This window comes from Gasterosteus aculeatus, chromosome 2 (genome assembly GCF_964276395.1).
Source record: "Gasterosteus aculeatus chromosome 2, fGasAcu3.hap1.1, whole genome shotgun sequence".
NCBI lineage: Eukaryota > Metazoa > Chordata > Actinopteri > Perciformes > Gasterosteidae > Gasterosteus > Gasterosteus aculeatus.
This window is the reverse complement of record NC_135689.1, coordinates 12,877,066-12,901,345: the sequence shown is the minus strand read 5'-3', so window position 1 is coordinate 12,901,345 and position 24,280 is coordinate 12,877,066. Positions and strand designations below refer to the sequence as shown.

Here is a 24,280-nt window from a genome sequence, read left to right as displayed (position 1 = left end):
CGGCCCGTCTGCGCTCTGTTGTTCTGTTCTCTGTTACGCCTTCATAGAAGGAGTGAATAAAGATTGCCTTTGAGTGAATTAAACATGAGCCGTACGTCACTGGACCATTACATTGAGTGTTCTGGTGGCTCAAGCGGTTAGTTTTCACTCAGTGTACTGTACATGTTCCTGAATAGATTTAAATCTCATTGCTCGGTTTCCGGATGCCGGCCCTGGCCGTCTTCAACACTGATGCAAACTATAAAACACCGGCCCACTCAAGGTTTGAATTAAAAGATAAACAGCCAAGTAAAAAACGGAATTTTCAAATTCCACTCTATCTATTCCACCGAGAAGGGATTTAAATTATTCCGTGTTGGTATTTCACGCACTCTCGTGAGTGCACATTTAAGTGATGTACTACTTTGAGCACACCCATGAGAGCATGTTTGCTCGTGTGCCTTTTATTTCCCCCCTGTTGTTTTTTACACTGCTGTTGTTTGGCCGTAATGCAAGCCATATTGTTTGTAAGTCATGAATAATGGAAAACTGAGCAAGTTCTTGTGCTTGCTCTTCATAGGTGTGATGGGTGAATACGAGCCGAAAATAGAAGTTAATTTCCCAGACAATGTGCCCGCTGCAAAAGGATCAACAGTTACGCTGGAGTGTTTCGCCCTCGGGAAGTAAGATGAATTCCTTAAAGCATGTTTTCAATCTTCTGCAAACCTCTGGGTTTGGGTGGAGTAAGGTTTCCATGGCAATTATATTTCTGAGAAACTGGACAAGACATGATTGGTCAGAAAATCGTGTTTTCTTCTGTCGGGTTAATTCCAAACCATTTATCACCAGGCGAAAATACGGGGAGAGGAATGCTGTTGAGCTCATTCAATTTTGTTACAGCCGAATTATCACAGACACCTACAATCTGAGCTTGAAAGGAACTTGAATCAGAGCCTCTGCTGAGGTTTCTCTCCTCGTGTCTCCTCCAGCCCCGTCCCAGAAATCACCTGGAAGAGGGCTAACGGCGTTCCCTTCCCCAGCAAAGTCAAAATGAAGTACTCGAACGCGGTGCTAGAGATCCCCAGCTTCCAGCAGGAGGACACCGGAGGATACGAGTGTGTGGCTGAGAACAAGATGGGCAAGAACATAGCCACTGGTCGACTGGCATTCTACGGTACTGGGACTTTTGGGGTTTGGCTCGCTAAGACAAATTATGTTCCATCCACTTGTGCGTTTGTGACATTTAGGAATTGGTTGAAGAGGTTGAAGCTGTTATTCGTTAACATGATAACAGCAATTTGTCGCGGATAATACGCGGTGTTGCTTTTAATTTTTACGGCAGTAGTTTTATTTCTTGGCTTTGTCACGGTGTGGTTTCACTTCCTGTTGTATTTTGTAGTTTTCTGCCACTCGTGTCCCCGGGTAACTTCACTTCCTGCCTTGTCCCGTCATCCCCTGTGATCGTCTAATAGTTTCCACCTGTGTCCAATCACCTGCACCTCCCTTGTGTATTTAAGCCATGTGTCTCCTGTGTCACTTGTCGCGTCATTGTCTTTAGCCACGCATGTCCTGTCTTTGTCTTGGATGCCCATAGTTTCATGCCTGAGTGTTTTTGCCCCTTGGATTTTGGACCATTGACTATTAAAGTCCTCTGTGTTCCTGTTGAACTCTGCGTCTGAGTCCTGCCTCCCACCCGCAACCTTGACAGAATGACGCGACCAAGAAAGGACTCAGCAGAGTTTTTTCCCTTGGACGAGTTCAGGGGAACCCGTCTGGCAATGGGCGGTCCACGGAGTCTCCAGCGGGCTGCCCGTAGTGGGGGAACGGTCCTCCCGGGGGTTCCAGCTGGGTACTTGTACTACTCCGTCTCCCCATCTGGAGCCCTCAGTAGGCATCTGGGTCACCATCCGCCGCCCACCACATGGTCCCCAGAGGAGGCGGCCATTTCGTGGTCGTCTGGCGGCGATTCGCACTGGGAGCGGGTAATGGACCTTGCGGTCCGACTACAGGCCACCTATGCTCCCCACGCTCGGCCGCAGCGCACAATGTCCAGCGCTGGGCCGCAGCGACTTCCCGACCCCGCTCGGTCGCAGCGCACAATGTCCAGCGCTGGGCCGCAGCGACGTTCCGACCCCGCTCGGTCGCAGCGCAAGATGTCCCGCGCTGGGCCGCAGCAGATTCCCGTCCCGGCCTCCCGACCCAAGCCCATGACCCCCGAGCCAGTGCCACGATCCATGCCCCCGACCCCCGAGCCAGTGCCACGATCCATGCCCCCGACCCCCGAGCCAGTGCCACGATCCATGCCCCCGACCCCCGAGCCAGTGCCACGATTCATGCCCCCGACCCCCGAGCCAGCGCCACGATCCATGCCCCCGGTACCAGCACCACGTTCCATGCCCCCAACCCGACCAGTTCCGGCGCCACGTTCCATGCCCCCGACCCGACCAGTTCCGGCGCCACGTTCCATGCCCCCGACCCGACCAGTTCCGGCGCCACGTTCCATGCCCCCGACCCGACCAGTTCCGGCGCCACGTTCCATGCCCCCGACCAGTTCCGGCGCCACGTTCCATGCCCCCGACCCGACCAGTACCGGCCCCACGTTCCATGCCCCCGACTCGGCCAGTCCCCGCTCCGAGACTCTCAGCCATGACCCCGACGCCCCCAGTCCCCGCTCCGAGACTCATGGCCCCGACGCCCCCAGTCCCCGCTCCGAGACTCATGGCCCCGACGCCCCCAGTCCCCGCTCCGAGACTCATGGCCCCGACGCCCCCAGTCCCCGCTCCGAGACTCATGGCCCCGACGCCCCCAGTCCCCGCTCCGAGACTCATGGCCCCGACGCCCCCAGTCCCCGCTCCGAGACTCATGGCCCCGACGCCCCCAGTCCCCGCTCCGAGACTCATGGCCCCGACGCCCCCAGTCCCCGCTCCGAGACTCATGGCCCCGACGCCCCCAGTCCCCGCTCCGAGACTCATGGCCCCGACGCCCCCAGTCCCCGCTCCGAGACTCATGGCCCCGACGCCCCCAGTCCCCGCTCCGAGACTCATGGCCCCGACGCCCCCAGTCCCCGCTCAGAGACTCATGACCCCGACGCCCCCAGTCCCCGCTCAGAGACTCATGACCCCGACGCCCCCAGTCCCCGCTCCGAGACTCAGGCTCCCTCCCTCCCATCCCATGGTCCTCTCCCACCCTCCCGTTGGTGATTTGAGGGCCGTCTGGGATCCGGCCCTTGAGGGGGGGGCTATGGGGTGGGTTATGGGGGGGGCTGAGCCGCCGCCGACTGCGGAGGTGTTCCGTGTCCCCGAGCTGGAGCCGACTACGGAGGTGTTCCGTGTCCCCGAGCTGGAGCCGACTACGGAGGTGTTCCGTGTCCCCGAGCTGGAGCCGACTACGGAGGTGTTCCGTGTCCCCGAGCTGGAGCCGACTACGGAGGTGTTCCGTGTCCCCGAGCTGGAGCCGACTACGGAGGTGTTCCGTGTCCCCGAGCTGGAGCCGACTACGGAGGTGTTCCGTGTCCTGGAGCCGACTACAACCGCGGAGGTGTTCCGTGTCCCCGAGCCGACGGCGACAACCGCGGAGGTGTTCCGTGTCCCCGAGCCGACGGCGACAACCGCGGAGGTGTTCCGTGTCCCCGAGCCGACGGCGACAACCGCGGAGGTGTTCCGTGTCCCCGAGCTGCCGCCGCCGACCCCTGAGGTTTCCCGTGTCCCCGAGCCTGCCATTCTAGAGACGTTCCATGCCCTGCAGTCGCCGCTCCGGAGCCGGCTTGACCGCCCGCCGGGCCGACCCCCAGAGGCCCCCCGCTCGTCTGGCCACCCGCCGGGCCGCCCGCCAGAGTTTCCCGGGTGGTCCGACCAACGTCTCTGGTTTCCCTGCCCCCCCACCCCTTGTTTTGCTCTAGTGTGAGCCGCCTGGAAGTCGGTCCTTGAGGGGGGGGTACTGTCACGGTGTGGTTTCACTTCCTGTTGTATTTTGTAGTTTTCTGCCACTCGTGTCCCCGGGTAACTTCACTTCCTGCCTTGTCCCGTCATCCCCTGTGATCGTCTAATAGTTTCCACCTGTGTCCAATCACCTGCACCTCCCTTGTGTATTTAAGCCATGTGTCTCCTGTGTCACTTGTCGCGTCATTGTCTTTAGCCACGCATGTCCTGTCTTTGTCTTGGATGCCCATAGTTTCATGCCTGAGTGTTTTTGCCCCTTGGATTTTGGACCATTGACTATTAAAGTCCTCTGTGTTCCTGTTGAACTCTGCGTCTGAGTCCTGCCTCCCACCCGCAACCTTGACAGGCTTACTTTCAGCTTTCAGGGAAAATGACACCTGTGAAAATTGGAATTGACAGTACGTAAAATGCCTGTGAAGTGAACTGTGCTTATTATGAGCACAACACACTCTCCCCATGGAAATTCCTGAAAAGCTGTAAATATGTAAGAGGTAAGAAGCAAGGGAGCGCGCACACGCCCGGGACGGGGAAACCGACCGCGGTGATCTCTTTTACACACAGAGCCGAGGTGACAGGTCGGGGTGAGTGGGCGCTTTTATGCTCTGTGGCGCAGTGTTTCGTGCTGATCCGCAGCTGCCACAGGCTGCCGGCACCTTCAAGTGATGAAACTGAGTGATACCCCACAATCACTCCTCTCTCCTCTTAAAGACAAACCGCGCTCTTCCCGAGCTTTGTGATTTCCACCTATTTGAGCTGTCAATCCACGCACGCTGTCCTTTTGAACAGTTTGGGATGGGAGGAATATTTCGGCGAGCTAATTCTGCTCATTCAAATTCTTTCCCCTGGTTGTCGTCGGATATTTCACTGGAGTATGTCTTGTGTTCCCTCAGCCAAGCCTCAGTGGATGCAGGCCATGAAGGACACAGCCCTGGCCATAGAGGAGAGACTGTACTGGGAATGCCGAGCCAACGGCAAGCCCAAACCCTCCTACACATGGCTGAAGAACGGCCAGCAGCTGCTCTCGGAGGTGAATTACTGCTCGTCTTCCGCCACCTATCAGTGTTTCGTGTTAATGACTCAATCGTCAGCCTCGGCTCGTCCTTTTCGCTTTAAAGAGCCTGGCGTCAAACACGAGGCCGTTTTTTTCCAAATGCAGTGCAGCTTGAGAGGAGCGGGGGGGGTGTGAGGTGTGCCGGTGATGAGACGTGGCTGTGACGGTCTATTATTGTGCTCTACCTTGGCAGATTACACAGTCTTAGGCAGTGGATCAGTGTAGTCCCTGGGAGATTGCTCCATTTCGACTAAATGGAGTCGGTGGTTATTTTTCATTATTCATGGTGCATGTTTTAGCTCTTCCAGATTTATGGACGATGGGTTTCAGTCTGCTGTGAAGTTACCCCCGACCACCAGGGGAATACATAACGTTTGGCAGGACTTGATTGGTTTCATTTTTTTCTTAAATGTTTCATTTGATTTTAAGAATACAGTTTTCAGGATTTAGACTATGATCCGCTTACTTTTGCAGGTCCAAAAGCGGTTTAGTTTTCATGGTTTCAGATTCACATTTACAGCATGTGTCCTATGATAAGCATAGTGTTGTGTCAACGCATATTCTTTCATTCAAAGGGAGAGATTAATCCTCACACGCAAAACAGAAATAAAACAGGATTGGACTGTGATTTGTTTACCAAGAACCTTACACGCAGCACCTAAAACAACATCTATTCCATCAATAATGTCTAATGATGCATGCATATGGGAAAATAAATTGCTTTTGTAGCAGGTCCCTTCATTTAGCCACACAAACACAAATCTTACATGCTCGGTTGTCACTAAAGAATATCATTACAAACTGTAGGTACTGGTTTACAGGATGGAGGGAACACGCTAACCAAACAAAAACAAAGACGCTTCATTCGCTGCGACAAAACCCTTATTTGATCTGCGCCCATTGACATTGCCTCTAACCCAATTCACCGCTTATTGAATTTCCAGAGGGGAAAGCTACCCGTGAGTCTTGCGCAATAATTGCTTTCTTTCATCCTTTTCTTCACAGGACAGAATCCGTGTAGAGGACGGAGTCCTGTCAGTGTCGGCGCTGACCCTCTCCGACGCCGGCATGTACCAGTGCGTGGCTGAGAATAAACACGGCGTCATATACTTTGCTGCTGAACTAATGGTTTTAGGTAGGATGGCATTTATCTCTCCCTCAAATTCCCCAATCATTGTTGTCAAAGAATCTTAAAGGTCATTTTACTGTCATTCTGAAAGGTTATCTGGATTTGCGGATAATGGGGTCAGCAAAGATGGTTTTGTAAGGCCAAACACATTTATACATTATTTTTCCCTTCATGATATCCTGATTTACCTTTCAGTTATGGTGGGGATGGGGAGGATGGGGGGGGGTTGATACAGAATTCCCAGTTAAACTGTAAAACCCACTAGTAATACAAATTAAAAGATACAATATTTTTTTGTACAAATAAACTGTCCACATTAATCCCTTTACTACATTGAACATCCCCCCCGTGGTGATTCGATTTCTGTATTTACTTGTTTCTCCCATCACCCATGTTTAAAAAACCTCTCTCCATTACTCCACGATTTGATGATATCCGCAGATCCAACTGAAGCCTCCATCAAAGGCCTTGTGATTATTGCTGCAGCCCTGTAAAGACAGTTTACTGTTTCCACACAGCCTCTCCTCCAGACTTCACAGGGAACGTCCTCAGAGCTTTGCTCAAAGCCAAGGCAGGAACTACCGTGACTTTGGAGTGTAAACCCCAGGCCTACCCGACCGCCAGCATTCTATGGAAGAAAGGAAACCTGCCCATCCAAACAAGTGACAGGTGAGGACCGAAGTTGCTGCATGTGTTTGTGAGCACACTTCAGTGACGCTGTTTTAAAGTACACCAATGTGTCCCGTTCAGTGTTTTTTTCCCACCTGCGCCCTTTTGGTATTGGTCTAATTGATTTGTATTCACTTACACAAACTGCTCAAGAGTGAGTATTTTAATAATACAAAATAAAATTGTTGTTGGAAGTAGTGTTGCAAGCTGCTCTCTCTGTTTGTGCGCTCCTACAGGATCACACTTTCCCCAGATGGAACATTGAGACTTGCCAATGTGAGCAAGTCGGATGCAGGCAGCTATACGTGCTTCGCTAGGAACAGATTTGGCATGTCGAGTACAACTGGAAGGCTCCTCGTTACCGGTAAGCTCGGCTGTGCAACAGCAGAATAAATGCTTGTGCTTCCCACTGAATGAGGAGAACGTGATGCTCGGTATGGATTAATGCAGCAGGGAGCCACTGTACCATGAGAACTCCAGTCAATAACCGGTGGCTCGAAACATAAACAAACTTCAGGTTTTGCTCGGAGGAGCATGTCAAAAGTGCGGAATTATCTGTCCTTGAGAGACTGCATAATTCAGTGGGAGTCCTAGATGATCTTTTTTTTTTTCCTGTAACAATTTTGTTTCATTCATTCATTTGTTCATTGTCTTTCAGTAAAAATCTTTTGAGTTGTTTTGTGTGGCCGCATTCTGCTGCGGCGTCCGTAATGCACTCGGACGGTGTTGGAGAAAACACTCTATCATTGTTTTCCTCAAAGCATTTGAAACAACCAATTTAGTGCAACAAATGAAAGTGCCTTGAGTGGAGGCAATGAAAGCGCCAGTGAGCAGTTGTTACGGAGATGCTGTTATTGTCAAGCGCGCGTTTCCAGGAGAGTGATAGCAGAGTGTTTTCTTATTGGTTTTATTAATGTGCAGGACGCTATTGTCCGCCACTGTAACTGACGAGGCCCGTTATTTTTTTTTTTTTTTTAAAGGCTGTGATATTTTGTCGCGGCCATAATGTTGTCAGCATCATGCGGTGAGACCCAGACATTGATAACCACCCGCCTAAGAACTCTTTTCACATGTGATTCTCAAATCCCTCTGCATTCCATGTGAGGTTAGACGTGCAAATCCTCTTCCTTTGTGCGGCACCTTCTTTATTTGATTCTAGCGGATTCATTATCTTGACTTTTGAAGCACGACAGACTTAGTTCAACGGTTGCCATTGTAGACTCCGTGGCGGCGCCCCCTTCATTTTGGTTCGTGGATGCACAGAGCAGCCCATTACATGAGGTTTATCTGATCTGCCGTGTATTGTAATTGCTATCAGGATTTCAGAAGATTATTCAAGCTGTGTCAGCCTGGAGTATTAGGGCCATTTTAGCAGTGGCAGGCTGCTTGTTATCACATTATTAAACTAAGACTTTCATGAGACCTTCCTTTATATAGATAATACCCTGCCTGTGACTTAGTGTATTATAGAGCATGTTCTCCTAAGTGTCTCACTATTGAGCCTCTATTTCAGAAAATCAACAACACACTGCTCATCTTGTTTCATCGTGCGGAGAACTGTCTCACGTTCTGTGTGAGGAATTGGCAGGCAGAAATCACTCCCTCTCACCATGTTTTTTTCTTCTTCTCTGGGGCAGATCCAACCGGAATCACCCAGGGGCCGGTGGATATGGAGATCATCGTGGGCGAGAGCATCGTGCTACCCTGTCAGGTCACCAGTGACCCCGTCCTTGACATTTCTTTCTCCTGGGCCTTCAACGGACAGCTCATCGCCAAGGGAGACGGTCACTTTGAGCTAGTGGGCGGGGTAAGCGGTCGTACTTCTTCAGAACGTGTGAATGGGCAGTTGGCACCTCTCCCCATCTCGCTTCACTTCATCCCTGCCGTTAGATAAAAGGGGACAGCTTGTGGTTTGATATCATGATCAGATTTACGGTGGCTAGTTTTGCAGCAAGAGGTGTGATGCCACTTTTTTCCCAATGCCAAAGTGTACACGGAGCCATATTAAGCTGTGCAAATGTGAAAAGCTCTTCGACTATTAGATCATTTAGCGCCCTCTAAGCTTTCCATTCTACTTTAGTGAATAGAAACACAGCTATGCCGTTAGAAAGTACACTTCCCACGTAGACTCCGTCATGTAGGTAATGCACTCGCTCCTCAAGCATTGTGACTATACGTCATCTTTCTGAGTTCACCTCTCAGCCGTTGGAAATAATCTATTTTTTAAAATCTGATTCATGAATTATTCTTAAATCCTACTTGCCTCACAGCTCCTCATAACAGACACACAGATACACATCATCAGCGGTGTCTTGGCAGAGCCTCAAATGACAAAACACTTTGGGAACACCCTCTCACCCTTTAGATTAAGCATTCTTCATGGGTGTGTTTGACTGACAATGTTCCTATCTGAAAGGAGACTTCCCCACAAATGTCCCCAGTCCAAAGAGATTATCAACTTAACTTTTCTGCTTCAAGGAAATGTAATTTCCATAATTAAACCACGTTGGCTCTCGTGCCACATTTTCCTGCCAACACCCAGGGAATGATTTCACCACTAACTCACCATTTGCTGCTTACGGGGGTCCTCGCAGATGAGAATCCAGAGGGTCGTTTTTTTTTCCTCTGCAGTCGAGCAAAACCCAGTTGAACTAAACAGTAATGGCTTATTTGTGTAGTTTCTCACAACAGCTATTGAAGGGCATGATGACGACCTTTGTAAAATTCAAGATAAATGGCAATGGCCTCGTCAAACATTTTCTGCATCACATTTTGGCCTTGGTCCTTTTCATTCAAGCTTATCACAAGAATGTGAGTATGTGACTGAAATGTTGTGGCAAAATCAGGATTTTATCGTTAGCTTTACCTTTATGGCTTTGACTTAAAGAACTGACGAGAAATGCAAAAGTATCTTTTTTGTTAAAAATTCCCTTTTTCTTCTGCTAAGTCGTTAAATATCTGCAGGATCCGCGATCGCTGTTTTGGCCCCGCTATTTGCTGCTCCTTATATAAGCCCCCTATACTTTCTTTAATAAGCTGTCAAAACGTCTGTTATCTTTCATGCTGCGTAAAGCTTTATTTGCTTTTCGTTAGAGAACAGCAGGAGATCTGATGATCAGGAACATTCAGCTTTACCATGCCGGCAAATATATCTGTGTGGTGGACACGGACGTGGAGAGCCTGTCAGCCGTGGCTGTATTGATTGTCAAAGGTAAGAAAACCTCCTCTCGGCTCCGCGGGCACTAATTAAAACACGGCAAACCGCCAGGATTGTTTGAGGGTTTCTCTCTTTAGAAAAAAAGAGCAAATGGCAGGTAAAGCGTACCAAAAGGGGGAAATTATAAAATCTACACTCAACTATAAACAGTAGATGGTAATGTGAGCGCACTTACTTTCCGCTTGTCCACCTTAACGGACAAAAAACGCTTTCCTCACTTGAGGGACAGAGCTGCTATGCGAGGCGCTGGCTTGTCCTTCGGGAGCAACTTGGGGTTCAGTGTCTTGCTCAAGGACACTAGACATGTAATAGCTATGAAGTGGAAGTGGCAAACAACCCCTCAATAACAACATTGATTGGCTGTCCGCTGTGAGGGTTAACAAACAGCTCAGTTTATCATATATATATATATATATATATATATGATAAACAGAGATGCTTGGCCTTATATATATGTGTATATATATATATTTGGGGGGGGATGTTATATGAATATGCCTTAATAACACTATAAAGAATGCTGTTATATAATAGTGACTAGTCTAATGGGTTTTGTCCCTGTCAGTTAATGCAGTACGGCCATGTACTCGTGAAAATGATTGTGTTGCGGATGTCGTTCCAGTTTTTATGTCCTGCTTCCTTCTACTAACAGTCACTTTATTACATCAAACAGAAGAGGCTTGCTTTTCTTCTATAATGCATTCGCGGACGTTTGTGGAAGATAACTTGACAACAGTGTATTTGCTCTCTTTCTAATAACCAATTGTTCAATATTGTGGCAATGTACTAGACAGGGGGATGTTTATGCGTGTCTGAGCTCACTCATGCAGTATGTATACCTCCCCAGAGACACCGTGTCAAAAGCTACATTGGGCAGAACAAAATGGAACAACTTTTGTTTTGTGTTTCTGGGGGAGACACGTTTACGTGGTGTGCAGGGAAGGCAGGTATCTGGCCTTCATCAATACGTCAAGTGGGCCAACAAATTGACATAACGCAAATGCGTTAAATGTCAAATGAGGTGAAGGATGATATTGGTGTCAGGATTTGAAATTGTTGGATCCATATTTTTATCTTGTAAGAATACCCACCAGTGATTCAGCTTGGCTTGTTAACGATCTCCAAGGCAAATGCCATTAATAAGCACTCTTTTGCAATTCTTTGAGGACTAAGTGGAAATAAGGCTGTTTTTCAAGCAGAAGCAATATCAAAAAGGAAATGGATTGGCCTTGTATGTTTTCTTGAGAAACTTGTCTGTGATTCAGATTGTGCATTATTTACACTTCCTGCTCCCGGCAGCTGTCATGGATGTCTCATTGTTTGGATCGAGCTTCTCCAAATGTTGGGCGACAAAGCGTGAAGCTGGATAGAAAACCAGTCACGGAGGGCGACGGGTGGAGTTGCTTGATCACAGCGGCTGACTTCTAACAAGCCGACAGTGGTCGTATGTCAAGTATCCCGCTGGAAAAACCATCACTACCCATATGATCACGACGCAAATAACGCTTTCAAATAACGTTCAACGCCAATTAAGTTCTTGCGGTGTGTGGACGAGCAGAAGATACAAGCTTTGTTCACTCAGTTTACAAAGATAACAACGTATAAATAATCCGTCACAAGTGAGAGTCATGCACAAAATGTCTAACCTAAGTAAAGATATTTTATGTATGTGTATGTATTTATCAAAAGTAAAAGGATTCATGCAGAAAACAAAATTCATGAAATTATTGAAGGACTGGAAAAGAATTAAAAAAATATCTAGTAGATATTTACTGTATTATGTTTTGTTATTAATTTGTCGTTACATTTTTGCTTTTTACTGAACATCGGGCTCGTACTTTAGGAACTGATAAACCTCACGGACAGATGAGAAATGTATTTGTCTTTATATTTCTTACATCATCTCTTATTCCGGGAAGGAGTAATAACTATAAATGCAGTCGAGGGGAAAAGCACCCAAATTCCATTTTACATGTAGTGGATTAGAATTACCCAATTGCAACTACTTTCTTCCAGAAAATAGTCCTGTTTTGTGTGGATTCTGCAAAGCAATATGGGCAATGAAACAAAGATGTTTGCTGATGATTTCTTTTTTTTTTCTCAAAGCTGGTGGCCACATTTTAAAAAATCCATTATCCCTCATCTATTTTGTGCTGGCGGCAGACATCTCAGAGACAGATAGCTCAAAACCATGACACATTGAACCAAAACTTTCCACATTTGGAGAAAACACTACTCGCTCCGTGGCCTAAAAAAAAATGCAATTTGAATGTTTAAACACCAATGTTAATAATAACGGACTCACTTGATGCTCGTAATGAGAATGTCAATGTGATAGCACTTTAAATTAAAGCGAGTAACATATATAGAATTGAATGCCAAATGCTGACTATTGCTTTTCTTGGCAATAGATGAATTATTGCAATCATGTCATATATCCGCCGGTGGAAGCAGCTCAGTAGTTTAGTTGCCCGGTGCTCTCTGCGATCCTGTCTCGCTCCACTCGTCTCGCATCAGTGAAGGTCAATGATAATCGCTCCTGACACGGCGACTCTTGAGTGATCATCTGGATGCTTGTATTTCATGTTGGCAGTGGAAAATGCTTTAGATGCCACTCAACGAGGCCTCACAAACACTCCGCCGGGTGGTGGTGGTTAAGGAGAAGGTCATGTTGTACAGATTCATTAGCATTCTGACCACTTGTTGAGCACTTGTGCTTGTTTGACAGTTGCATCATCATTGTCTTCCTGGAAGACAGTCGGTAATGTGTGTCATTTAGTCGCGTTTCGACGTTTTCTTTCATCACTTTCATAACATGTGCTATTATTCCGATTCACATCTGGCGATTCTGAAGTTGTATATTACCAATATGGTTATTATTCAGTCCAGGTTTGAATTGATGCACCGTGTCTGTAAGTATTCACAATAAAACCAATTGTTTATTTGCCGTGTGCCAAGTTCATAACAAAAGCTGAGACAGTCTGTCCATATTAATAACAGATTATTTGAACACCCTCAAGACACTGGCAGCACCCTCTTGCCTTTAGCCAAAGAAATATAATTAAGAGGATAGGAAATTGATCCTTGATTGTGTGCCCCATTTATATGTATCATTGAAGCCACCGTATTAAAGGTTTTTTTTTTAATCAGGAGCTTCTAATGAGTTTTTACAAAGATCAATATCTCCACAGCCGGGGCTGTAAGGCCAAATGTATGCTGCATGTTCAACGCTTCTGTGAACAAAAATCAAATGTGGTTCAGCAGTTACTTGTTTAGCATACATGCATTTATAGATTTGGCAAGTACATGCGGCATAATCCATTGATTCTATTAAAATAATCATTTAACGCTTTGATAATTTGAATATTTTGCCTCAGATCGGAAAGCACTTCGGAAGCGGTGAGGAGGGTGAGCAGAGCTAGGGGCGTTATTATTCTGCGGTCGGTCTCAAAGCTCTCTAGTGGTCTATTATTCCTGATGAGCTGACACGTTCATTAGAAGAGAAAACACAAGATGAGGCCAAAGTAAAACATCACGCCGCTTAATTGGTGGGATAATGAAAATAAATGATAAAACTCTGGTGCTTCAGGGCTATGAGGCCTTTTTCATCTTTTAACTTTTAATTTGACTCTTTGCATCTACTTACATCTGCTGTTTCATTGATCAAGGATCACGAAAGGCAAGGAACACGGGCTTGTTGCATACTGGAGGATTAATCTCAAAATTAACTTTTAATTCCATATGAAGGTCATAAACTACTACTCATAACTTCAAAATAACGGTTATCTCTGGTTTGTGTTGATTTCACAATATAAAGATATTTTATGCAAATGTATTTTCTGTTTATGTTTCCCTCATAGTGTCTGTGAGTGCACACGTTTGCGTCCGCATTCTGCAGCCCTGTGTGTGCCTCTGCATGTGCAAGTGCCTCACCGTGTCTCTTCCTGCGATTGAACCAGGCCCCCCGAGTCCTCCAGACTCCGTGACGGTGGAGGAGGTGACGGACAGCACGGCCCAGCTGGCCTGGAGTCCCGGCAGAGACAACGGCAGCCCGATCACACATTACCTCATCCAGACTAGGACCCCCTTCACCGTGGGCTGGCAGAGGGTTAATACAGGTGGGCAACGCTTGTATGTGAGCTTTCCTGTTACCCCACACGTGATGCTGCTCAGATAATTCAGAGCCCCCGACGGAGCCGTTCCCCTACTTCTCTTCCGCCCTCAGAGGCGAGGCTGGACAAAGGCTCAGGGGACCAAAATCCTTTTATCTGCTCAAGCCGAGTCTGTGTGGATGCCTTCTTGACCTCTGGTTGCTATGGAGGTTGAATGCACACGTTGCAAAAGCGTCTACCAAACGAAAGGGATGAAACAAAATACTGTAACTTAAACGGTTTGCTTTCATTCGTTGTCCTTTGCGTAGTGTTGAAAAGCTCCCTCCCCCATGAAACAGCATGAAACAACACATATATCTTTATGTCTTATAACGTTCATATCCAAACCATTAACAATGTTTGATAGACTTCAGTAAACAGCCAACAATTTAACAATATTTTATTACATTTGCATCCAATTTGATCAGTACAAAGTCTTTGCTGATTGGACCCCGTCCCGAGGTAGGATGATGGAGGGGTGGTGATGCTGAGGTCCGATAAGGTAGAACCCCCCCCCCTGGTTTCCAGGCAGTGGTGGTGACGGTGAATAGAGTCGTTGCAGTCCGAGGATGAATGAGGAGAAAGGCTGTGATTGAGTTTCGGGGTGGAGCAGAATCACACAGGATTTTAGCTGCAGTGACAGCTGACAGCAGCTGAGGGCGGAACATTTCTCAAGTCTGACTGCAACGATGTCATTGGCTTAGGGAAGACGGACAAACTGAGAGATTCTGAATGAAAAGAGACTATAAGGAGTGTCTTCCTGACTGACCTTCTGCAGACTGAACTACAACCCCGGCTAAATAAGCACGTTTTTACTTCACTTTCAGCGTCAGGTTATATCAGCAGAGAATGTAGAAACTAGCAGAGGGGGGGATTCAGCACATAAAGAGTAAGGCATTTCTCTCAGGAGTTGGCCAATACAATACCTTTGTCACCTATTTGTTTATAGATTTTGTAATTGTATATAGATTTTGTGGAACTCTTGTTTGGTTTCACACATTCAGCTATTTCTACGCTTATCGTTTCCCTTTTATTTCAGTCCCAGAGTTAATCGATGGGAACACGCTGACAGCCACTGTAGTGGACCTTAACGCCTGGGTGGAGTATGAGTTTAGGGTTTTGGCCAAAAACAGTGTCGGGGTTGGAGAACCAAGCCCCGTGTCGGTCAAGACCAGGACGGAGGATGCAGGTACACTAACTACAATTACGTTATCTTTACCATCAAATAATTGAATCCTTATCAAATCAGAAAAGGTCTGAGGAGCGAAATACCACCTCAAGTATGTCTCACATGGAGGTCTGTGTTGTGTAGTTCCCGATGCAGCACCGGGTGACACGGGTGGAGGAGGCGGGAGCAGAGCGGAACTGGTCATCACATGGGAGGTAAGCCATCAGTCTTATGCTCTAGTCTGTTACACAAAGTGCCTGCAATTAATCTTTTTCTATCCTTGAGTGAGGTGCTTAATATTTCCTGCTCTCTTCGGCTTGCGGGTGTCATAAATTTCGATAGCAATCGAAGTCTCGCTCCGCGGTGGTTGTAATATCATAGTTAAAGTGTCTGCATGTAAGGCAGAAACAATGTATACACAAGCAGAACATTTAATCTGACTATTATTGTCATTAACGGGTCTTGTGGTGAATCACTGTTCAGCAACATCTGCAATGCTCAAATCTAGTAGACTACTAGTAAAATAATACAATAGTGTGGATAATAAGCAAGTCATTTGTTGGCTAAAGCTATCTCATTATTGGAGTTTTCTCATTTATTAAGTGCAGAAATAACTTGGAGTTCTGAAAGCTGCACAGACATTCTGTAATGAGATTAGATTTTTTTCAAATGGCATTTTAATGCTCATTTCCTTTCGTCAGGTGGGTCACAAAAGCAATTTGCGGGTCACGCGGTTCTTTTGGCACGGTGAGAGTGGGCGCTGATAGTGTCGGCCCAGCGGCGGTACGAACGTGAGTGGCTTGTATATGTTTTAATATCACTATAGTTTTGTGTTTCACTCTCAGCCTGTCCCCGAAGAACTACAGAATGGCGAGAGCTTCGGCTACATCATTGCTTTCCGCGCCTTCGGAGAAGTTAGCTGGACTCACGTGGCCACCTCCGCCCCCGGTGCGTCGCGTTACGTGTACCGCAACGACAGCATCGCGCCCTTCTCTCCGTTTCACGTCAAGGTTGGCACTTACAACAGCAAAGGACAGGGCCCGTTCAGCCCCGTGGTCACCATCTACTCTGCAGAGACGGGTGAGTTAAGCTAAAAAGCTTGCTGGGTTTTTGAAGAGGACAAAGAGCACGACGATGGCTTTTCTTTGCATTGACTGGCCTGAAAGTTCCAAATAGATGAAGAGACTTTGTGGGAAACCAAATCCTGCTACACGTAAGAAAGGAGAGAGGAAGCGGCCAACCCGTTTCCAGGCAAACAGTCCTCAAATATTACCGCTCTTTTCAATGCCTATTCTGAACCGAACCCCCGGTTGGCATTTAGATCTGAGCACCCTCTGAGAGGAGGGTCAGTCGTGCTGGTGTGCCGCCGCGCCGTTTACCAGCGTCACCTGTGTGCGTGTTGTGAATCATCTAAGTAGAGATCAACTGGAATGCGGCACAGGCATCGTTTCGAGAGATTCGTCCTGCTTGTTTCTGTTGGAAGAAGGCAGCGATGCTCAGTCTCTTGTTGTCGGTTTTCAGAGCCGAGCGGGATGCCAGCGGGAGTTTGGGCCAGAAGTGTCTCAGCCTCTGAGATTGAGGTGAATTGGCAGCCTCTCTCCTTCTCCCCGGAAAGGGTTCTGGGCTATGAGGTACATTTTACCCCTTTTTTAAATGGAAATATAAATCACACACATACAACATAATTACATTGCTTGTCATCACCTCTGTTTTACCTTTATGCCATCGCTTCCAAACTCTGCGTTGCCATGGAAATGGATTTTTCAATTGGCCGTTGAAGCCAAAATGACACAGTTCTTTGTAACAGCCTGACAGAAAAGAACGGAAAGAGCAAAAGGAATTGTCCTATCCGCATTGCTTTTCAAGTGTCTATCAGTTATGGGTTACGGCTATCGCGATACAGAGCTTAAGATCTGAGTCTGGGCTGAAATATCAGACCTTGTCACAGAATATACCCGCTGTAAGAAAAGCCCTCACACCCAAAAGCTGTATAATTATACAAAAAGCTACCTTCTTTTGTTTGCTTTTCAGAGTCTAACAAAGCACCACCCGGGGAGTGGAGTCTTTTCATTGTTCACTAAATAGAATAGGAATAATAAATTACATTTTAAACCCAAAACAATTCCATTCAATTGTATCTTCAAAAACTGGGACAGCCTGATTGCCTCACCTGCATCCTTGAATCATCAGGGTGATGAAAGGGCTTTATTTTAAGATGTTGTTTTTATTCTTTTCTTTTTTTTCATTTCACATCTGAGCTACTCCGGTGAGCTAACATACTGATATGAATTGAATGAATATTGATGGCTAAAAGCAGGACGAGTCGGGAGATGGAGGATATATCTTCCATTTCGAGGTTATAAAAAACACTTTATTTATTAGAAGGTAACTTTAGTTGGTATCTGATGTGTATTATTTAAATTCAGATTCAATTATTTCATGATATAAAACATAACATAAAATTAAATAATTATAATAATTATAATAATTATAATAATATTATAATAATAATATTAAATAATTAAAAATATATATGAATCAATTCTGTATTACGGAAAACTGATTAATGTAGCACGGCAACAATTACGCAATAGATCCATCAGTGGAGTGACAAAGAAATCAAACTGTTAATATTAATAGTTGATTAATTGTTGCAGTCATAAAGCAAAACATGCCAAACTAGCCCTACATCTCGAGTAAATGAAGCTTTTGAGTGGCGCCTTATATGATATAATGTGCTGATTGGACAAAATACGATCAATATTGTAAGTTAAAATAGAATCTATTTTTGTATTTCCTTGTATTAAATAATTTCTTCACTCTATAGAATCTACAGAAAGACAATTTGCTCGCTCTTGTCACTTTCTCTCAGTCGTCTCTGATCATAGTGAGACATTCAACAAGGTGTTACAAAAGTCCATTCACAAAGGCTTTTGTAATGTCAAATTAAATGTCCTGCTGGAAACTCCAAAGAGGATGTAGTCAAACCTTTAACAACACCACCCTCCTCCCAAGTCATCAGATGCGGCTTCTTTCCACAACCCGAAACAACGCAGCGAGTTAAAATCCCGGACGGCCCTCTCTGTCTTCAACAGGTGGCGTACTGGGAGGACGACACTAAACCAGAGACCATGGGGAAGGTGAGGGTGCCTTGGAACCAAACCTCAGTCACGGTGAGCGGCCTGGCGGGGAACACGCAGTATTTCCTAACGGTCAGCGCCTTCAACACCGCGGGCACCGGCCCCTTCCTCCCCGCCATCAACGTCACCAGCAAAAAGCCACGTGAGTTGCAGCAGCCAAGACTTCACACGGTGGGATGGTGGAAACCATGTCCTCTGATGTCGCGAGAGAAATATGCTATTGTGCTACAAAGTGACAGTCGTGTGTTTTTTCGCTGACGCGTAGACAACAAAAGCTATTTCTAAATCCCGCAGCGCCATCCCAACCGCCGCTGAACGTCGAATGGACCCTAATCGGCTCTGAGCTGTCCCTCTACTGGGAACCTGTGGTGGCAACGGAATCAGAATCGGAGGTTACAGGCTACCAAGTGAGTTCTACTCACACATAAGTAACATGTTTTTTCCCGTTATGAGTGAAAGCATGGACCTCACTTGTGCCCCCCCCCCCCCACCCTCCTCTCCCTGTTCAGCTGTCATACAGGAGACAGAGGCACAAAGAGGTAAACAAACTCACAACAGCCAATTCCACTGCCGAGCTGACCCTCGGCGAGGAAGATGACGACTACATCATCCACATCCAGACGCTGAGCGAAGGGGGGCTCGGCCCGGCCTCGGACCCCATACGGATCCACCAGCTAAGTAAGCTTGTTGTTCACAGTCGTGGTGAGAATCACAGCAGCACGGCGTCACTTTCGACGTACGGCTTGACCGGGACCTCAGTCGCTCAAAACTTACAACAGTGTATAAATATATATATATATATATATATTTTTTTTACCCGCTGTAAATTAATTCACTTATCACTTTTTGAACCCGACATGGACAGTTTGTTCTCTGTTGACTCCCCATTACTCGTGTCCCCGGCCTCCCTCGCTGGGCTCGTCCAGGCTCATATTTTGCCAAAATATGCAGCACAATCCATCTCCCTCTCAAAGGTTGACTTCCTCATTTACTAGATGCTATTACTGTCCTGCGGGACTCCAGGGGGGGCTTCTCTTCAGCTCTAAATGCTAATTTGCATTGTTGATATTCTGTGTTGAATCTCTGAAAATAGCAGTTGAGAGAGGTTGAATTCCCACTGGCTTTTCTTTTAAATTTAATTTGAAAAATAGGCTTACTTTTTTTACCCAGAGACTCTTTGTGTACTGCAAAGAAGAAGGTGTGGGCAAAATGCATTAGCGAGCAAAAACCGAGTGCTATGCTTATAAAATCCAGTAGCTCTGGAACATTAGAAGTGGTTCGGGAGATTTCTTTTGCATGAATAATATATTTTATCCAGGAAAGGTTTTGATATAGATGTCATTGCGGGCAAATATTCCGTGAAACATGGGAGCTAATTGAATCACTTAAGTTATACACGGGAAAGTAGTGATTAGAGCAAACTACGTCTTTAAAGCCAGGACATGGAAGCGTTTTACCCCATTTTAACTTCCCCAGTGAAACATCAGTATGTATGATTTACGATTTGGCCATTTGAGTAGCAAGTATCAAATGACCAAATTTAATGCATGTCTGTTTTCAGCTGTGGCTGCTACATGGCCCAGAGTTCAAACCTCGAATAGGAAATACCATTCGCTTCCTCCAGCAGGTTTCTCATCAGTGTTCTTTTGTTTTTCTGTGTTGCAGGTATGAGCGCCCGCGGGTCCAGAGCCCACAGCGCGCACATCTCCTCCTTCTCCCTGCTCTTTTCCCTCGTAATGTCAACGTTCAGGTCAACGTCGTGACACCGCGACGAACTCTGCTCCGTTTTTCAGCCTTCTTATTGTTTCGTTTTTTCTCTCAAATTTGTGAACGTTGCTGAGTTGTTGTTTTTTTCCTCTATATTGTTTTTTTTTGGGAGGGGGGGGCTTTATACTATTTTGCAGTGTTAGATTGCGGTGTGTGAGGTGGCACAAGAGCGAAGCGCGAGGTCAGGCACTTGATTAACAGTAAACGCTTGAGCTTTTTCTTTACACAGGTCTGACATTTTTGCAGGTCGCAACAATGCTCCATTTCATTCTGTTTTTGTGTTTGACTCTAGATTGATACAGATGCCTTACTTCCATCCATCAGCCTTCTTGTTGTTGCTAGAGACAGCTGGTTCCCTCGACATCTTATTCTTCACAGTTTCTTTTCGTCGAAGGTCTCACTAACTTTGCGGAGGGCCGTGATGGGAAGGTGTATTTTGTATTTTTGAATATCTTCACTTTTGCTCTCCACGTCTGCATTGGTGAGAAGGAGCATGTTTATTAGCCCCGTGCCTTTGGAGATTCTTGTAACGCCGCCACTCGTCGACACACCGGTCAGTCTGCGCTCCAGAATGTTCTGCCGCCGTCTTCTTCTTATTAACCCGCTCCATTCAAGTTGTCCTAGATGCAACTCATTAAAACAGCTCACAGGGCCAGTGTTGGCCGTTGGTTTGTGGAGAGCCGCGCGCGTACCGAGAGGTTTTCAATGGCTCAGAGCAGCTCGCTGCCCCCCCCCCCCCCCCCCCCCCCGCTGATTGATGGATGGGATCGGCAAACATTACATCTGACTGTATACAGCAGTATTGGGATAGGTATTCAAATGCCAGTGTATTTCCTGCAACACTAATGCTGAAACAATCAATCATTCAAGGGAAAATAATCAACAACAAGTCATTTTGGTCATTTGTCAAGGAACAAAATGCCCAACAAACCAATGACTGCGTGTTTGATTGCAATCCATTTGGCTCCGGCGTATCCAACTCGCTGGGTGTTATGCCACTTTATACCAGGGCCACATGCCAACAAACTGTTGTATGTCATCAAAATGTAAATTCAGTTACTTGTATAACGGATTTCTGTGTTTTTTAACGAAAACATCCCCATATTGCAACAGTTATTGCATTTTACCCCCGGCTATAACAGCTGGATTTCTGACACTTTTGCCTTATGGCATAATGCATATCCTTTAACCAGTACTTTAAAGAATACTTTCACTGATTGCACTCACATCTTGAATCAATAGAATCAAACGTCAATCATACCTGAGCACTCTTGAACCCTGGAACTATAGGTTCGCAAAATAATCTCAGCACACAACTGAGTAAACGCTAAGTGCTGATGAAAACTGAGATCTGGTTAGAGGGATTTGAGAATGTTAAATTAAACTCAAGTAAGTATTATTTTGTCAAATTAATTGAATACCGGTGCATTCATTCATACCAGCAAACAAACACCCATGTCTGAAGGGTCATACAGTCCTGTTTCCAGACTTAAATGGACATCTGACAGCTTATCAGGAATTCAGAATATTCATTGTGATGTGCATTTTTGTTCATTTTCTCACATTTTGTAGACTGACTAAAATGATAAATAATCGTTTTTTTTAGGAGCCCTATTCTTCATCCATCTGGACGACACACAAGTCGTCATGCCAGTGCATAACGTGCATAATCAGCCATTGCCGTCGAGGCGAAGGGGGTTTAAAGTTCTGCCAATTGTGCCAGTCTGATAATTGAAATCTAGTCACCAGCTTAGACATCATTTGGCACCATGTATGGTCATACTTCGTGAATCTGTCCTTTCTTGTCAGTCGTATTGGCTTTTTCAATGTGGTATGTGTTGTCATTGTTCAGTTATATATTACGGCCAAACCCCGCTGCTCAGGTATTCAGACCTGCTTCCCCTTACGTTTTGATAGCCCCTGAGTGGCAGGAGCAGATATACCACTAATCTGTCAGCACACTACACGAGGGGCTATTTAATGGTCTGACTTGAAGAATGGAGAGCCTGATATTTGCCGTGATTTAGCAGACATTAAAACATTTTAATGAATTAGAGCAGGCCTGAAGGTCTTCTGTGGGAAAAGGGCATAGGAGTAATGGTACTAATGACACCCACACAAGTCTAATGTATCAAGATTTAGGGAGAACTAAATCAGGACAATCCCATCAAGATGACACCCGGAAGATTCAAGGTGTGTGTGTGTGTCCAGGGTTATTAAATTACCCTACGGTGTCTTTTCCAGATGACCATTTTTCTGTTTAGGGGAAGAAAATAGTTTAAACTAATTTAATGTATTTGACCGTGGTTCAGCGCTTCGGGCAGCTGAAGAATGGTGGACATTCAAATCGCAGAACACAAGGTCAGTATGGAGGAAGAGTTTCACCCAGGGGAGGAGCGGAAATGCCTGTGTCTCTGTCAAATTATCGTGGACGGCAGGTGTAAAGAAACAAGTTAGAAGCAACGTTGCAGAATCCAAGGACATGTCTGGTACAAGTTTGTGTTACATGTGTCACAAGACAAAAGGCTTCATTCACTTCAGTGTTGGTTGTTTTGGTGGTCTTATGTGGGGGTTTATCCGTGTTCGTCCATTCATCACAGAATGTTATTGTTAAGCTCAACACATGTTTGCACAGGAAATGCATCTTTCTGGCTGAATTATTGATGACATGAACTGAAAAAAGGTCAACAGTACTCCGTTTTTGAACTTGTGTCTGGGGTACATGGAAGCATCGGCAACCTCTTTGTTTTTGTGGCGTATCGGTACCGTGGAGAGGTTTCAGTTTGACTTTTATTTCTCTTATTTGAATGGTTCTTCATTTTTAAATGTATTTTGTTTCAACAAAACATTCTGCACAAAGGTCAAGTGTTGCTTTAAAATAACGAATCCGAGCCGGTGCAAAGAGATCTCTCTTGACTTCAGACAGTGAACTGTACTGTATGTGCTTTGTTGTATTGATTAGAAACAATGCTCCCAACCGGGAGACCAAACTGTGGTGTCCTACTTCCAATTGCAAATTCTCTGTTAAACCCAGAATCTGAACAATCCACCAGCAGAGCAAGTTGCTATCACACACAGCCTTTTGTTGCAATGACACAACCACTACCTGTTACAAGGTAGTATACCAGTGCACAGTGGGAGACATCAGTATAACAATCTGCTTGTGCTTGTTATACCAATACAACTTTGCAATATTCTTGCTACTCCCAGTATCACAAAAGGAAACAAATTAGTTACCCCCCTCCAAAAAAAACCCCACGTACTTCCATAAAGACGGATGAAGAAACACAATTAGAGCTCTGGGTGACGCTTGGCCTGTCTGTCGCGACTCCTCAGTATTTTGATGTCTGGGTGATCTCCGTGAGATCGTGGCCGTAACGTTTTCACATTGAAAAGACATCAGCTGATCTCGATATGCTGAAGCTGTGCATGTACGATATTGTTTGGTGCATTTGTGTTTTCTAAACGAAGGGAGTTAATAAAAACAATCCACTGAGGATCTTCGCTTGGATTTCTTTGAATTATGTGTGGCACGGTGTCATTTTCAGCATCAGCAGTTTTAGTGTCTTTAACTGCAGGACGAATTTGAGTGGCGCCTTGAGGCACCATCAAAGCTATAAAATGCATAATATTATGAAAAGGCATTTAAATGAGAGTGAATGGCTGCAGCAATGCCTTAGACAGTGGATAAAGAACACATTTGAAAAGGTTTGTGCCGCATATACGTATTGTTTAATGTATAGCAAGAAATAGCATTACAGAGAATTAAGGCTTAAATAAAGGAAATCAAGGTTTTGAATCCATCTATTAAAAAAAGAACACTATGTGAAAGAAGCTGGATTCGTTAAGTAGCTTCTGCAAAGAACTCTGCTTCATTTTTTCTCTTTTTCTTTAAACGATTTCTCTGCTCAAGTTAAGACTCCTTCCTCTAAAAGAAGGGAGCGACGTGGAGGCTACTCTGAAATATTGATTAAGCCTGTAGCACGTATGCTTTTAAAATAATATGAAAGAGAGGACCCTGCAAAAAGATCAATAGGAAGAGGAAGCGAAGAAAAGCGAGGTTTTCCCCAC

At 45.8% G+C, this 24,280-nt stretch overlaps 1 protein-coding gene across 2 annotated transcripts in view; it reads left to right on the top strand.

The window, feature by feature from the left end:
* Positions 1–23,706, top strand: part of cntn3a.2 (contactin 3a, tandem duplicate 2) — a 32,696-nt gene extending 8,990 nt beyond the window's left edge. For both annotated transcript variants that reach the window (XM_078083567.1, XM_078083575.1), the window contains 17 exons: positions 560–662; positions 969–1,153; positions 4,808–4,944; positions 5,974–6,103; positions 6,616–6,766; positions 7,003–7,130; positions 8,404–8,573; positions 9,860–9,977; positions 13,943–14,101; positions 15,174–15,323; positions 15,447–15,517; positions 16,148–16,382; positions 16,824–16,933; positions 18,398–18,584; positions 18,737–18,849; positions 18,952–19,120; positions 20,108–23,706. In XM_078083567.1, the coding sequence (XP_077939693.1) occupies positions 560–662; positions 969–1,153; positions 4,808–4,944; positions 5,974–6,103; positions 6,616–6,766; positions 7,003–7,130; positions 8,404–8,573; positions 9,860–9,977; positions 13,943–14,101; positions 15,174–15,323; positions 15,447–15,517; positions 16,148–16,382; positions 16,824–16,933; positions 18,398–18,584; positions 18,737–18,849; positions 18,952–19,120; positions 20,108–20,205 (2,414 nt within the window). In that variant the 3' untranslated portion in view covers positions 20,206–23,706. The remainder of the gene's footprint in view (positions 1–559; positions 663–968; positions 1,154–4,807; positions 4,945–5,973; positions 6,104–6,615; positions 6,767–7,002; positions 7,131–8,403; positions 8,574–9,859; positions 9,978–13,942; positions 14,102–15,173; positions 15,324–15,446; positions 15,518–16,147; positions 16,383–16,823; positions 16,934–18,397; positions 18,585–18,736; positions 18,850–18,951; positions 19,121–20,107) is intronic.
* Positions 23,707–24,280: the final 574 nt, after the last annotated feature.